The sequence below is a fragment of the Sapajus apella genome, unplaced genomic scaffold (genome assembly GCF_009761245.1).
Source record: "Sapajus apella isolate SASKATOON/1434 unplaced genomic scaffold, GSC_monkey_1.0 scaffold49, whole genome shotgun sequence".
Lineage (NCBI taxonomy): Eukaryota > Metazoa > Chordata > Mammalia > Primates > Cebidae > Sapajus > Sapajus apella.
In genome coordinates, this window is record NW_022436989.1 from 8095417 (window position 1) to 8110380 (window position 14964).

At 43.8% G+C, this 14964-nt stretch overlaps 1 protein-coding gene across 1 annotated transcript in view; it reads right to left on the bottom strand.

Moving 5' to 3' along the window:
• Positions 1-14964, bottom strand: part of FMN2 (formin 2) — a 378526-nt gene that overhangs the window by 328945 nt on the left and 34617 nt on the right. Inside the window, 1 exon segment of the mRNA XM_032242253.1 lies at positions 13330-13496. Coding sequence (XP_032098144.1) covers positions 13330-13496 — 167 coding nt within the window.

Sequence of the window (14964 nt, forward strand, 5' to 3'; positions counted from 1 at the left end):
GTGGCACGTGCCTGTAGTCCCAGCTACTCAGGAGGCTGAGACAGGAGAATTGCCTGAACCCAGGAGGCGGAGGTTGCGGTGAGCTGAGATCATGCCATTGCACCCCAGCCTGGGTAACAAGAGCGAAACCCCGTCTCAAAAAAAAAAAAAAAAAAAAAAAGAATAGCTCCGATTCTTGTACTATTTATTACAACTCCCTGGATACATGGAAGTCTTTTAAAAGAGAACAAAATATTGTGTTTTGTTCATCACATGCGATTTTTTTTTTTTGAGACAGAGTCTCACTCTGTCCCCAGGCTGAAGTACAGTGGCGCAATCTCAGCTCACTGCAGCCTCTGCTCCTGGGTTGTAGCAATTCTCCTGCTTCAGCCTCCTGACTAGCCAGGACTACAGGCAGGAGCAACCATGCCTGGCTAATTTTTGTGTTTTTTTGTAGAAATGAGGTTTTACCAATTTGGCCAGGCTGATCTCGAACTCCTGACCTCAAGTGATCCGTCCACCTCAGGCTCCCAAAGTGCTGGGATTACAGCCATGAGCCACCATGCCTGGCCCACATGTGATACTTTTTAAAATTAAAAGGATTTTCTACTACCTAACTCCTTCATAATTGGGGGCACTCTCTGTCTCTCCTGGATTACAGCAACTGTTTCCTCAGTGTCTTCTAGCATCCTAACCACAAACACAGCACACCCCTCACTCCATACTCCCCTAACACCCAGAATGCTCTCTCTACAACATGAATCTGACCACATCATACCCTTCCACCTAACCCCCTCCAGCGGCTCCCTGCTGCTCCTGAGAATAGGGTCCACTTCTTAAATGCTTCTTCCAAAAGCCTTCACAGAAGCTCCTGGGACTAAGACAGCACCCTTTCTCTTTTTTTTTCTTGAGATGGAGTCTTGCTCTGTCACCCAGGCTGAAGTGCAGTGGTGCCATCTCCGCTTACTGCAACCTCTACCTCCTGGATTCAAGCGATTCTCCTGCCTCAGCGCACATGACTGCACCTGGCTAATTTTTGTATTTTTAGTAGAGACGAGGTTTCACCATGTTGTGGAGGCTGGTTTCACCATGTTGGGGAGGCTGGTCTCGAATTCCCAATCTTAAGTGATCTGCCCACCTCGGCCTCCCAAAGTGTTGGGATTACAGGTATGAGGTACCGCACCCCGCCTCAACACCGTTTGTTAAGACACCTCTCCTGCACCTCCTCCTCTACGCTGGGACTCCAGGCTCTGGGCATATACTTGACCACTCAAAACCTCAAAACTCTTCTATCACCCTTTATCAACCGCTGTGCCTCCATGTCTGTTCACCAAGTAGCCCATTTTCACGGTAAGCTACACAAGAACAAGAAAAGGGTCTATATTTTTCACAGAAAAATTCCATAAATATTGTGTGACTAGCTGGTGACCACGCATGGTTAGAGACAGAAAGAAAAGGTCACAGAATAAATTCACTTTCTATACATTACATGAGTATAGAGCAGGGGCTAGCCAACCACAACTGCAAGCCAAATCTGGCCAGATGCTTGGTTTTGCAATACAAAGATTTATTAGGAAACACAGCCATGCTTATTCACGGCATACCGTCCATGCCTGCTTTTACACCACAGCAGTGGAGTTGAGTAGTTGTGACAGACACTGTCAAATATTTACTAAAGCCTAAAATATTTTCTATCTGGCCCTTTACAGAAAAACTTGCCACCCCCGATCTAGACTAGATAATAAAGGCAATAAAAGGAGAATAAACCTTCTTTCAGATTTCCAAAGTCCAGTGCAAATTGGGAGGACAAAAAAAAAAAAAAAACCCCTTTAAACTCCTGGATTAAGTGATGTTTTCTCTGTACAGGGTTCCTTCACTTTGCCATAGATTCCCAGCTTTGTACTCCTCCTGGCTCTTGAGAAAAGGAAAAGGAGGTCATAAGAAATACAAGTCACAGCAACAGAACTAATTAATATTCAGTGCACCTACAGGAGCAGGACAAGAAAATCATGACGGAAAAGTTGAGCTGAGTCACCCCTTTTAATAAAAGTCCATCATACACATTCAAAATGAATTCTGAGTCACCCAAGACTGTTTGCCAAGTGGGTGATTGAAAAAAAGACCAGTTGTGAAAGTCAAAATGGATATCCAAAACAGCATAATCCTCTTAAAGGAGGAAAAGCAAATCATGAAGAAAGTACGCCATTGTAAGAAAGTGTGATTGCCATGAGTGTGTTGCTTCAAAATCTAGGACTAGAGTCCACTCCTAACTATTCTGGGGAGATCTGTCAGGTAACACAAGGACACAGCATTACATTGCTCAAGGAAACTTCCCACAATATTTAATTTGCATTTAGGCATTACAGGGTAAACAGCCAATTATAGTATGTGTCATATATCATCTGAGAGAGAAAATGCAGACTTAGATGGCTAAATAAGATGTCTGAGAGGGAATGGCATCTAACTCTGTGTAGCATCCTACGAAAAAGAGTAGAACCTAACTGAGAAATAATAGTGGAGAGCAGAAGCAGTGGTCCTCGCAGAGCCCCAGAAGTGAGAGAAAGCATGGACAATTAGGAAAATCGGTAACACTTCAGCATGGTGAAAGAGTTTGGAAAGGGAAGTTGGTCAGGAAATGTAGAAGTGGGAAAGTGTTGAGAGGCAGGAGAAAGACCATGGAGATCCAAAGAAGCTGGAGTTTATTCTGACAGAGAAACGATTAAAATGACATGGGCCAGGTGTGGTGGCTCATGCCTGTAATCCCACCATTTTGGGAGGCCAAGGCAGTAGGTTCACTTGAGGCCAGGAGATCAAGATCTGCCTTGGCCGCACAGGGAGACACCATTCATATAAAAAAAAATTTTTTTTAATTGGCTAGTTATGCTGGCATGTGCCTGTAGTCCCAGCTATTTGGGAGGCTGAGGTGGAAGGAATGCTTGAACCCAGGAGGTTAAGGCAGGCAGTGAGCTATGATCATCCAACAGCATTCCAGCCTGGGTGACAAAGTAAGACCTGGTCTCAAAAATTAAAATAAAACAACATGATCAGCCATATATCACCAGATTTCTCAACCTTGGCACTACTGACATTCTCTAGTAATTCTTTGTTGGGGGAAAGAGAGAGATGTGCTTGTGCACTTAGAACGCTGCATAGTGCCCCAGTCTCTACCCACTAGATGTCAGTTGCACCCCTCTCCCCACTGTGACAATTCAAAATATCTTTGGACACTGTCCAATGTCCTCTGTAGGGCAACATAACCCTGGACTGAGAGCCACTAGACAAGGCTGAGGAGACTGGACTGGAAACCAGTAAGAGCCAAACCCAACAAGGTAATGAAAGGACCAATGTGATCATCCAAGCAAGTGATGACTGAACCTGAAAGGTGATTTTCCCAATCCTCCCTCACACCATGACCTGATAATCTAGCCCTTCATAATCACCTAGAGAGTATTTCACGCCCATCCTGCACCTAACCCTCTCCACTTCCAAAGCCTGTATCATCTAATGGTACCAGCATCTATCCCTCCTCATCACAGACACTGACGAATCTCCTTGGTACTGCCTTCATATGTCAAGGTCTTTACCACATGTTCCTCTCTCTGCTTCTCAATGCTGAGTCTTCCACATTCTATGGGACATTAAGTCCCAGCCAACACCCTGAGCTTCTCAATTCTAATCACAGTGGGCCTCAGTCCATCTCCACCATGGACTGGTCTTTGGAATTAGTAGAACACCTCCACCTCTGAAGTCTTAAACACCAATATCCTTCCCTCTGGCCTCAACCACCAATGAATTCATTCTCTCTATATTCTCACTATATCTAGTTGTTCTCCACTGTCCTTAAGAACTTTAATCTTCTGATTGATCAACATTCTATTAACTTACTAGATTTATTTGCTCGTGATTTTAGCATACAACCTATGGTTGTATGTAGTATCCGTTCCCTTGCCCGCGAGGAATAGCCAACATAAAGTCCCAAATAATCACAAATTCTAGATGTCAAAAGAGAATGATCATTCTCTCTGAAACCTGTTCCCTCTTTAGTATTCTAACTCTTTAGTAGAGTATCCCAGAAATGTGAACCAGAAACTCAAAGAAATCATCTGCTCCACTTCCTTACATCCAATCAAATTGCAAGTCCTGTCAGTTCTAAATCCTAAAGATTCCCTATATCGCTTTTTCCAACCCTACTGCCTCTGTTTCAGTTTAGACACTCTTCTGATCACCTAGATGCTAATGTTAGTTTTCTTCAATCCATTCTCCATCCCGCCACCAGAGTGATATTTTATAAATGCCAATCTGTTTATGGCTTAACTATTCAAAATCATTCAAAAGCACTTCCAGGGTGTCATGTTTACATGCCTGGTCTCTGTTCTATGCTTCATTCTCCAAATTTATGCCCCAGAAATACTTAGAAACTATGTTCACATGCACCCCCATGCCTTTCTATGTGCTGCCCAGTATACAGACTTTTTTTTTTTTTGAGACAGAGACTCCTTTGTCACCCAGGCTGGAGTGCAGTGGCTCAATCTCAGCTCACTGCAACATCCGCCTCCCAGGTTCAAGTGATTCTCCTGCCTCAGCCTCTCGAGTAGCTGGGATTATGGGCATGTGCCAAGATGCCCAGCTGATTTTATATTTTTAGTAGAGATGGGGTTTCACCATGTTGGTCAGGCTGGTCTCGAACTCCTGACCTCAGGTGATCCACCTGCCTCAGCCTCCCAAAGTGCTGAGATTACAGGCATGAACCACCTCTCCCAGCCTACAGACTTCTTCCGTGGCTGCTCCCCACAGCAAACTCCTACTCACCCCTCAAGTCTTGCCCCAGGCATTATGTCCTGAGTTCCCAAGAAGACCCAGTTAAAAGCCTTCCCCTTTGCTCCTCGTACTATAAATATCTCCACCTGGAGCCTAAACGCGATTATAACCTGTGATGACAGCCAGAGGGCTTCGAACACTTACTATATGCCTATAGTGTGTAAAATGCTTTATTCATATTAATACTTTCCTCTCACTCAGGAACTACTATATTTATTCCTCATTTTACCGAAGAAGAGACAAACTCTGAGAAATCCAAACATTTACCTCAGTTGCACCATAATTGAGAAATCCTGGACACTTTGACTATGGAGCCCACTTCCAACACTAAGCTCCAATAATTTATTTCCGAGTCTTTATTTCTTTAAAGTGGGCCATAAGCCAGTTCACAATAGAAGCTTTCTTTTCATCTTTGTGTTCCTAGTAACAGGGCAGCGGGTTGGGGGGCAGGTGTCGGAAGGGAAAGGGGAAGCTGAGGAAAACAAGTGGAAGTCATAATTAAATATGAAGAAGCCGATCTAAATTAGAAGAGGAAGAATTTAAAAATTCCAAGAAACGGGAAGAATGAGCTGAAAAATAAAAGACTGAGAATACAGGGGGAAAGGTTTGCTTCTTTACCCAAAAAAGAAGATAAGAGGCAGTCAAAAACTTTGTAGCGCTGGATGGGAAGTCCCGGTATAAAAAAAGGATACACCAAATGTAAACTAAACTAAATGGAGGATAATTTTGAGCAAGTGATTGTTTACTAAAAACAGAATTTGCTGGGCTCAGGGGCTCCTGCCTCTAATCCCAGCATTCGGAAGGTCGAGGCAGGTGGATCTCTTGAGTAAGAGATCAGCCTGACCAACACACTGAAACCCTGTTTCTACTAAAAATACAAAAAATTAGCTGGGTGTGGTACCATGCACCTGTAATCCCAGCTACTTGGTAGGGTGAGGTAGGAGAATTGCTTGAACCCAGGAGGTGAAGGTTGCAGTGAGCCGAGATTGCACCTTGCACTCTAGCCTGGGCAACTGAGTGAGACTGTCTCAAAAAACAAACAAAAAATCCTACAGAATTCATCATTTGAACTTGACCGAGGGAACTCCTTGTTTGAGTGGCCTGGGGGTTGTGATATTGGAATACTGAGAAGAAAACAAATTATAATATATTATCTGCCTCTGCAGTGCAATATTCATACAGTATCCATATGTCTTTCAAAGTATATCCTAAGCATGAAAGTGTGTCTGGTAGAAACTGGGAGGTCGACAGGGCTCAGACTAAATGGAGGCAAAAGCGGAGGCGCTAATAGTCTATTACATGGTGGGTAGGATGGCAAGGGGTCTGATCAGAATTGGTTGAAACAATAGCAAGAAAAATCATAAGCACATTGTTTAAAATTCAAAGAAGTATTATGAAAGAGGAACTCAAAATGGCAATATTAATTATATTAGAAGGAAGAGAGAGACAGGAAAGGGTATAAGGGAGCGAAATCCTCACCTGTGACCACCAGCAGGCAAAAGCAATGTCAATAATGGTGGCTGGGCATGGTGGCCCACGCCTGTTATCCCAGCACTTTGGGAGGCTGAGGTAGGCAGATCACTTGAGATCAGGAATTCGGGACCAGCCTGGGCAACATGGCAAAACCCTGTCTCTACTAAAACTACAAAAATTAGCTGACCATGGTGGTATTAGTCCCAGCTACTCAGGAGGCTGAGGCAGGAGAATCACATGAACCTGGGAGGCAGAGGTTGCAGTGAGCCGAGATCATGCCACTGTACTCCAGCCTGAGCAACAGAGCAAGACTCTATCTCAAAAAAAAAAGGGGGGGGGCATCAGCAGACATCAACATACAGCAAGTCCACACAGATTATGTGAATTTTGACAAACAAAATCATCAGCTAAAATAATTTTTAAAGTTGGTCTGAAAAACTAAGTATCATTTAAATACCACCTTTAAAATAAAAACAACTTTGAGAATTGATACTGCACACAACATTTCAAAAATAAATATACAGCAAAAAATATATATGTTCTCTTAGTGCTGAAAGATGTGTCAAGGCTTTTGTTGCTTCTCAGGAAAAGATCTGTGTGGGCTTGACTAAATAGCACCAACAAATGTTTCCTGCTCTGGAAAAAAAAAATGAATTCAAGGCCAAGTGGAATGGCTCATGCCTGTAATGCCAGCACTTTGGGAGGCCAAGGCAGATGGATGATCTAAGGTCAGGAGTTCAAGACCAGCCTGGCCAACATGGTGAAACCCTGTCTCTACTAAAAATATAAAAATTAGCCAGGAGTAATGGCACATGCCTATAATCCCAGCTACTCAGGAGGCTGAGGTAGGAGAATCCCTTGAACCCAGCAGGCAGAGGTTGCAGTGAGCCAAGATCACGCCACTGCACTCCAGCCTGGGCAGCAGAGTGAGATTCTGTCTCAAAAAAGAAAAAAATAATAATAAAGTCAAATGCAAATAATAATTTCTGTTTTTCCACTTAAGTCTTCTTTTTGTCTATGGTGACAATGAGTAGAGTATGTTTCATTAGTTTTCTGGGACTGGCTGCTGTTGGTTTTGATTAATTAATTAACTTCTCTTTCAACAGGTTCAAGATCTTATTTCTTGAATTTCTTTTGAACCTGAGTTTTTATGCCTTCCTTGTCTTAATTTTAGCTTTGCTAACCCATCATCCAAACCAATGTCCATTTACATACCTATCAAGGAGCTCCTGCCCATCTGGTAAGCATGGGATCACCACATATTTAGCAAAATCAGCAGATCTGTCAAACCCAAACAAGTCCAGCAACCAAAAACATGCATCCAAAAATATCCTGCTAGGCAGCTATTTAAAGATAAGCTTATGAAGGATTAAGTAGATTTAGAACCACCTACCCCTACAAAAATGCTTGGGCCAAGTTTGCTTAACTCTTGGTGATGTAAGTGGATCATATAATATCTGCCACCGTCAGGATTAAAGAAAGCCTAGGAGAGCTTGTTAATGAATCATCAACAATCATGTAAGATAAGTGTGGCTGGCTGGAAAACAGCTGCTGAGGCATATGACCCAGAAAAAGGGATCTTATTTTGAAAAAGGCTAGAGATGACTAGAATAGGTTCCAAAAAAACCAAGAAGCCTATCCTCAGACCACTAAAATATACCATGATCTGCAAGTCAACAATGTAGTCTGCAGAGTAGCGAGCACTGGTGTTATCCCTGTTTGCGCTTGCTAGCAGTTTTAATCTTCCATCCTCCTCCTAAAATGGAGCTGTGTTCTCTACCTCGGGGAATGGCACAACCATCCACCCAGCTACTTCAAACCAAGAAGTCATCCTTGATTTCCTTGTGTTCTCTTGTCCCCATGTCTGCCACACCAGAAGTTCCATCAGCCATACCTCCAGAATCCACCCCAACCAACTAGCTGGTCTTCATCTCCCCTGTCACCATCCTGCCCCAAGTACTGCCACCATCTAGAACTAAACTACTGCAGTATCCCATCTGCCTTACTGCTACCGCACCTCCCTACACTCAATCATTCAAAGACAGGCTGGGGGCGGGGCATGGTGGCTCATGCCAGCACTTTGGGAGGCCAAGGCAGGAGGATTGCTTGAGCCCAGGAGTTCAAGACCAACTTGGGACAACGCAGTGAGGCCCCATCTATACCAACAATTTAAAAAATTAGCTGGGCATGATAGCTCATGGCTATAGTCCCAGCTACTTGGAAGAGTGAGGAGGAAGGATCCCTTGAGCCCAGGAGATCAAGACTGCGGTGAGCTGTGATTTCACTACTGCTCTCCAACCTGGGCAACAGAGTGAGACCCTGTCTCAAAAACAACCACCACAAAAAACAACAACAAACGAAGACCAGGCCAGATGATCCACATGAAATATAAGGCAAATATGTTCTTCCCCTGCATAAAAGCTCCCATTAAAAAAAAAAAAAAAAGTTGGGGGGAGCTGGGCATGGTGGCTCATGCCTGTAATCCCAGCATTGTGGGAGGCCGAGGTGGGTGGATCACTTGAGGTCAGGAGTTTGAGACTAGCCTGGCCAACATGGCGAAACCCCATCTCTACTAAAAACACAAAAATTAGCTAGAAATTGCTCGAACCCAGGAGGCAGAGGTTGCAGTGAGCCGAGATCATGCCTCTCTGCACTCCAGCCTGGGCAATAGAGCAAAACTCTGTCAAAAAACAATAAGACATATTCCTTCCACGGCTTTCAGGACCCTGCCTATGCTTTGGCCTGAGCCCTTGCTGTCCTCATCTCTTGAAGCTGCAGCTTCCTGTAAGTCACATTTGTGTTCCCCCAAGGCCCTGTGGACTTGCCCTGGGCACTCCCTGGAATGAGCTTCCCACAGACCTCATCTCACCGGGCCTACAGAGGCTCCCCTCCGCACTCATCCTTCCCCATCCCCTTCACTCCATCCCATTAGTCCTGTTTTCCTTCACACCACTTATTAGGATCTGAGAGAAATTAATTAGCCCATGCATTTTTTAAAACTCTGTCTCTCTCCATATTGAATAGAAAACACATTTCAGGAGAACACATTCTCTTGCTCACTAACACATCTCCAGAGCCTAAAACATTACCCGGCTTACAGAATGAATATATTTGGTAAAAATCTGTGAATAAATTAACAGGATCGCTCAAAGCCATCTTTGTCTTTTAAAGTTCTTCACATCTTAATCATGTTAAAATGTAAGAAAAAATGTAAAGTCTTTTCATACTTTCTATAGCACTTGATAAAGCAAAATGTTAGGCCCTAAAAATATATAAAATAACATAAAATAAAATCAGAAGGGTCAATCGGGCGCAGTAGCTCATGCCTGTAATCCCAGCACTTTGGGAGGCTGAGGTGGGCAGATCACAAAGCCAGGAGATCAAGTGCATCCTGGCCAACATGGTGAAAACCCGTCTCTACTAAAACACAAAAAATTAGCCAGGTGTGACAGTGCGCACCTGTAGTCTCAGCTACTCAGGAGGCTGAGGCAGGAGAATCCCTTGAACCTGGGAGGCGGAGGTTGCAGTGAGCCAAGTCTGTGCCATGGCACTCCAGCCGAGAATCAGAACGAGACTCCATCTCAGGAAAAAAAAAAAAAAAAGGTGGCTCATGCCTGTAATCCCAGCACTTTGGGGGGCCAAGGCAGGTGGATCACGAGGTTAGGAGTTCAAGACCAGACTGGCCAACATGGTGAAACCCCATCTCTACTGAAACACAAAAATTAGCTGGGCATGGTGGTTCATATCTATAATCCCCGCTACTTGGGAGGCTGAGGTAGGAGAATTGCTTGAACTGGGACCTGGGAGGCGGAGGTTGCAGTGAGCCAAGATCGCGCCACTGCACTCCAGCCTGGGTTACAGAGCGAGACTCCATCTCAAAAAAAAAAAAAAAAAAAAGAAGAAGAAAAGAATCAGAAAAGTTGAATAAAGTAGGCTAATACATAAACTACATCAATGAAGAGACCCAAACTAAAGTAATGGCATACATATGTGGAGAGATGAGAGGGAGAGGAGTGGGAGGTGGGGGAGAGGATCCTTACCAGGGAAGGGAATAAAGTCAGGCATTGGGGAGGGAGGAAGGCTGCCAGTCATGACCTTATTCCCACAGCATGTTCTGTCTCGAAGGGCAACTGAGCTCAAGAGGATTGTTAGTTAGAAATGTTCCCAACAGCTATTTTCTGGAAATCAGCAAAGAGACTAATTATCGAAAATTTCTCTCCCCATAGATAAGCACATTCTTCCCCATCCCTCATGGACACCTCAGTCCTCAGTGTCGTTACATCATCACCGTCTCTGGTATTCAAGAAACTCCTTGACTACGCATCCAGTAAACTCACAGTTGTGTTGCTGAGCTGAGATTTAAGTACAGGGTATAACATCTCATACAAAAGTGTCTTTAATTTTTTTCTTTGTTTTCTGTTCATTTTGAGGGGGCAGTAGAGAGGTCGTACAGAGCCAATGAATAAAGGAAGACAAAATGCAATCACACCAAGTTGAAGGAAAGAAATTGCCGATTCTGAGGAAATGCCCTCACACAATATTAAGGGATTTTCTTTCTTTGTTGTTTGCTTTTCACGCGTGAGGCCACACCCAGCTGCTCTCCAAAACGAGATGATCGGGAAGAGTTCCTAGTCTCCAACACAAGGATGGAGTGAGGTGAGGTACAAGAAACAACCGAATTAGTTGATTTAAAAAAAGAGAGAGTGGAAGAAAGAGGATTACCCTGTTCTTTTCTATTTATCCAATTCTACATTTATTGACTGGCAATACTGTTCACTTCTGGGCTTTAAGGGAGGAATATGCAGTTAACTTGGGAATAGTTTCAATCAAAAAGCTAGTGCTAGACATGGCTCGTCTGTACCATATTAATTATAGTTCTAACTTGCCAAATCAATATATCTTCTAGAACTGAGCTCTATAACATTTAACACACCAACATTCTAGGGTTCCGCCTCTGTAATAACACAGGCCTCTCATAGAAGAGAACGGAGGAAAACATTTAAATTATCCAATTTTTCCCATAAGAGAAAAAGATCTACCTAGTAGTGATTAGCTGCCATGTCATTTAAAAAAAAAAATCGCAGCAGGAAAAATGTAAACAAATCTCAGGAAGAAAACTTCACAAGTCACAGCACAACCTGGGGAATTTTCTTTCAAATGGGAAGCATCAAGAATCAAGAAGATCTCTGAATATTTTAGGTGATTTATTTTCCCAATACTAAAGGGAGATCAAGGAAGACTGCAGGCTGTAATGGGTAAAAAAGAGGAAGCAAAGTCAACAGGCAGATACAGACACCTTATTATTTATTATAGTATCTTGATCTCAGCCAAGGCTCATTTTCATTGTATTTCAAAATTCGTCATTATTTCACTCCTATATATTGAAGAAGGCTGAGAAGAGAGCACAGTTGGCAGCAACAAAACAAACTAACTAACCCATATGATTAAAAACCACAGCCTGGAATGGTGGCTCACACATGTAATCTCAGCACTTTGGGAGGCCATGCTGGGTGGATCACGAGGTCAAGAGCTCGAGACCAGCCTGACCAGTATGGTGAAACCACGTCTCTACTAAAAATACAAAAATTAGCAGGGCATGGTGGTGCACACCTGTAATCCCAGCTACTCAGGAGGCTGAGGCAGGAGAATCACTTGAACCCAAGTGGCGGAGGTTGCAGTGAGCTGAGATCACACCACTGCACTCCAGCCTGGGCGACAGAGCAAGAACCATCTCAGAGAAGACAAAAGAAAAACCATTATCCTCAAATAAAACTCCTGGGTTCTGCACAAGTGAACCCACCTTCAATTTTGTCATGAGAATTTCATACATGAGAAATCCTCCACATCTGGGTTTAGAGGCATACTCATCCCAACCAACGCCACACATGTACCACATACCTGAGACTAATTAGCAATACTCTGCCTTGACGATGAGAATCCAGCCGTGTTCATATTCATTACGAATTATGAATATGCCTGAATTATGAATATGAATTACTGTTCCACAGTATGAACTCTCTTGGTGAATGGGAGCTGGGGATAAAGCAGGCAATGCTGCTTTACGTCCGTACTTCACACGTACATGAGTTAGGAACGCACCAAACAGCACTGCAGGGCCCATAGAAACCTGTGGCCCACTGGGAAAAATAACTGTGCCCCATGGAGCTGCTTCTAGAAGGAATGCCTGTGAGCAGCAAAGTCATAAATACTGACTCTGAGCCACTTCAGAATTGTCGCTGATTGTAGGGTCTTGAAGACGTGTTTGTACCTCGTGTTTATAGCAGCATTATTTATTTGTACCTCATGTTCACAGCAGCATTATAGCAAAAGGTGGAAACAATCCAAGTGTCCATTGATGGATAAACGGATACACAAAATGTGGCATATACGTACAATGGAATATTACTCAGCCTTAAAAAGGAAGGAAATTCGGACGCATGCTACAATATGGATGAACATTGAGGACGTCATGCAATGTGAAATAAGGCAGCCACAAAAAGGACAAATACTGTATGATTCCACTTATATGAACTACCTAGCGTAGTCAAATTCATAGAGACAGAAGGGGAATTGTGGCTGCCAGGGGCTTGGAGAAAGAGGAGAATGGGGAGTTACGTTCAATGGGGACAGGGTTCACTTTGGATGATGAAGAGTTCTAAAGACAGATGGTGGTGGTGGTGATTGCACAATGACATCAATGTATGCGATGCCACTAAACGGTACACTTAAAAATGGTTACAGTGGTAAATTTTGTTATCTATGTTTTACCACAATTAAAAAAAATTTAGAAATCCATTTTTTTAAATCACGGATTAAAGCAGGCTAGAGAACTGTTGAGTGCCCATCTGTTAAGAAAAGAAGGTTTGGCAAATGTACTTAATACTCTAGTTTAAAAAAAAATTATACAAGCAGACATACTAAGCTATTGAGCAGCTAAGGGAAAAAAAATGCTTGCATCACATGTTGTTTTTAAATTACAGGGTAACTGGGCAGAAACACATCATAGTTGCTATTTCAACAGCAAATCTGCCTCACAGAGAAGTGAATTCTCCTACTTACATCAAACGAAGCTGCATTCGTCTGGGCATTCTGATTACATGGTTCCCTGAAGCAATCACTAAAAGGAAGGAGAAGCCCCATGGCAATGATCCGTGAGCAAAACTTCTCTGCTTCTTCTGGAGGCCCGTTCTCCTGCTGGCTGAACAGCTTCTCCAACAGCGTTCTCCCTGCAGATGAAACACAGTCATTAAGAGGGAGCACTGCTGATCACCTGGCTCTGAACTCTCCAGGGGACAGTGGCTGGGTAAACACTGCCAGGAAGAAACGCCGTTTCCAAGGCTACTGCCAGCGCAGAAAGGAGCTCAAGCTAGGAGAAAGCTCTATAGTCTGAGGCCAGAGTTGCCACATTAAAAAACTGCAGATCTGGTTTGCTCTCCCATCCCCCTAAATACCTCCTGCCTCAAAACAGAACAGACCAAGTTATGGACTATACAGCTTCCATTTAAGATTTTTAATTGAGATAGGGTCTCGATATGTTGCCCAGACTGGCCTTGAACTCTTGGGCTCAAGCGATCCCCCCACCTCAGCCTCCTGAGTGGCTACGATTATAGGCGTAAGCCACCATGCCCAGCTCCCTTTTTTTTTTTTCTTAATAGAGATGGGGATCTCATTATGTTGGTCAACCTTACCTCAAACTCCTGGGCACAAGCCATCCTCCTGCCTCAGCATCCCAAGTAGCTAGAGCTACTGACACATACCACCTCACTCAGCTCCCTCTTGGATTTAATTGGTAAATCCAATTTTGGATTTAAATTTGGATCCAAGACCAGACATGGAGGCTCACCCCTGTAATCTCAGCACTACGGGAGGCTGAGGCAGGCAGATCACCTGAGGTCAGGAGTTCAAGAGCAGCCTGGCCAACATGGTGAAACCCTGTCTCTAATAAAATAAAAACAAAAATTGGCTGGGCGCAGTGGCTCATGCCTGTAATTCCAGCACTTTGGGAGGCTGAGGCAGGTGGATCACCTGAGGTCAGGGGTTGAGACTAGCCTGGCCAACATGGCAAAACCCCACCTCTACTAAAAATACAAAAATTAGCCCAGTGTGGTGGCAGGCGCCTGTAATCCCAGCTACTTGGGAGGCTGAGGCAGGAGAATCACTTGAACCTGGGAGGTGGAGGTTGCAGTGAGCCGAGATCGCACCATTGCATTCTACCCTGGGAGACAAGAGGGAAACTCCATCTTAAAAAATAATAATAATAACCAGGCATGGTGGTGGGTGCCTATAATCCCAGCTACTCAGGAGGCTGAGACTGGAAAATCGCTTGAACCCGTGAGGCAGAGGTTGCAGTAAGCCAAGATCGCGCCATTGCATTCCAGCCTGGGCAACAAGAGTGAAACTCTGTCTCAAAAAATAATAAATAAACTTGGATCCAAAAGGCTAAACTCTTTGAATTTAATTGCAGATGGCTCTCGAAGGAAGCAGTTACTAATCCAACATGCCACCATTTAGACTCAGAAATGTCAGTGACTGACATTCACAGTCTCAATCATGGCAATGGGGAGGGGACAGAGAATGAACAGACAAAGAGGCAGGCAAAGGCACCAACCCACAAGAAGTGAAGAGAGCTGGCCAGCAGCAAAATAGAAATAAGTCACCCAGAAAAGGGATAAAAATTCGCATTTCTCTCCAATG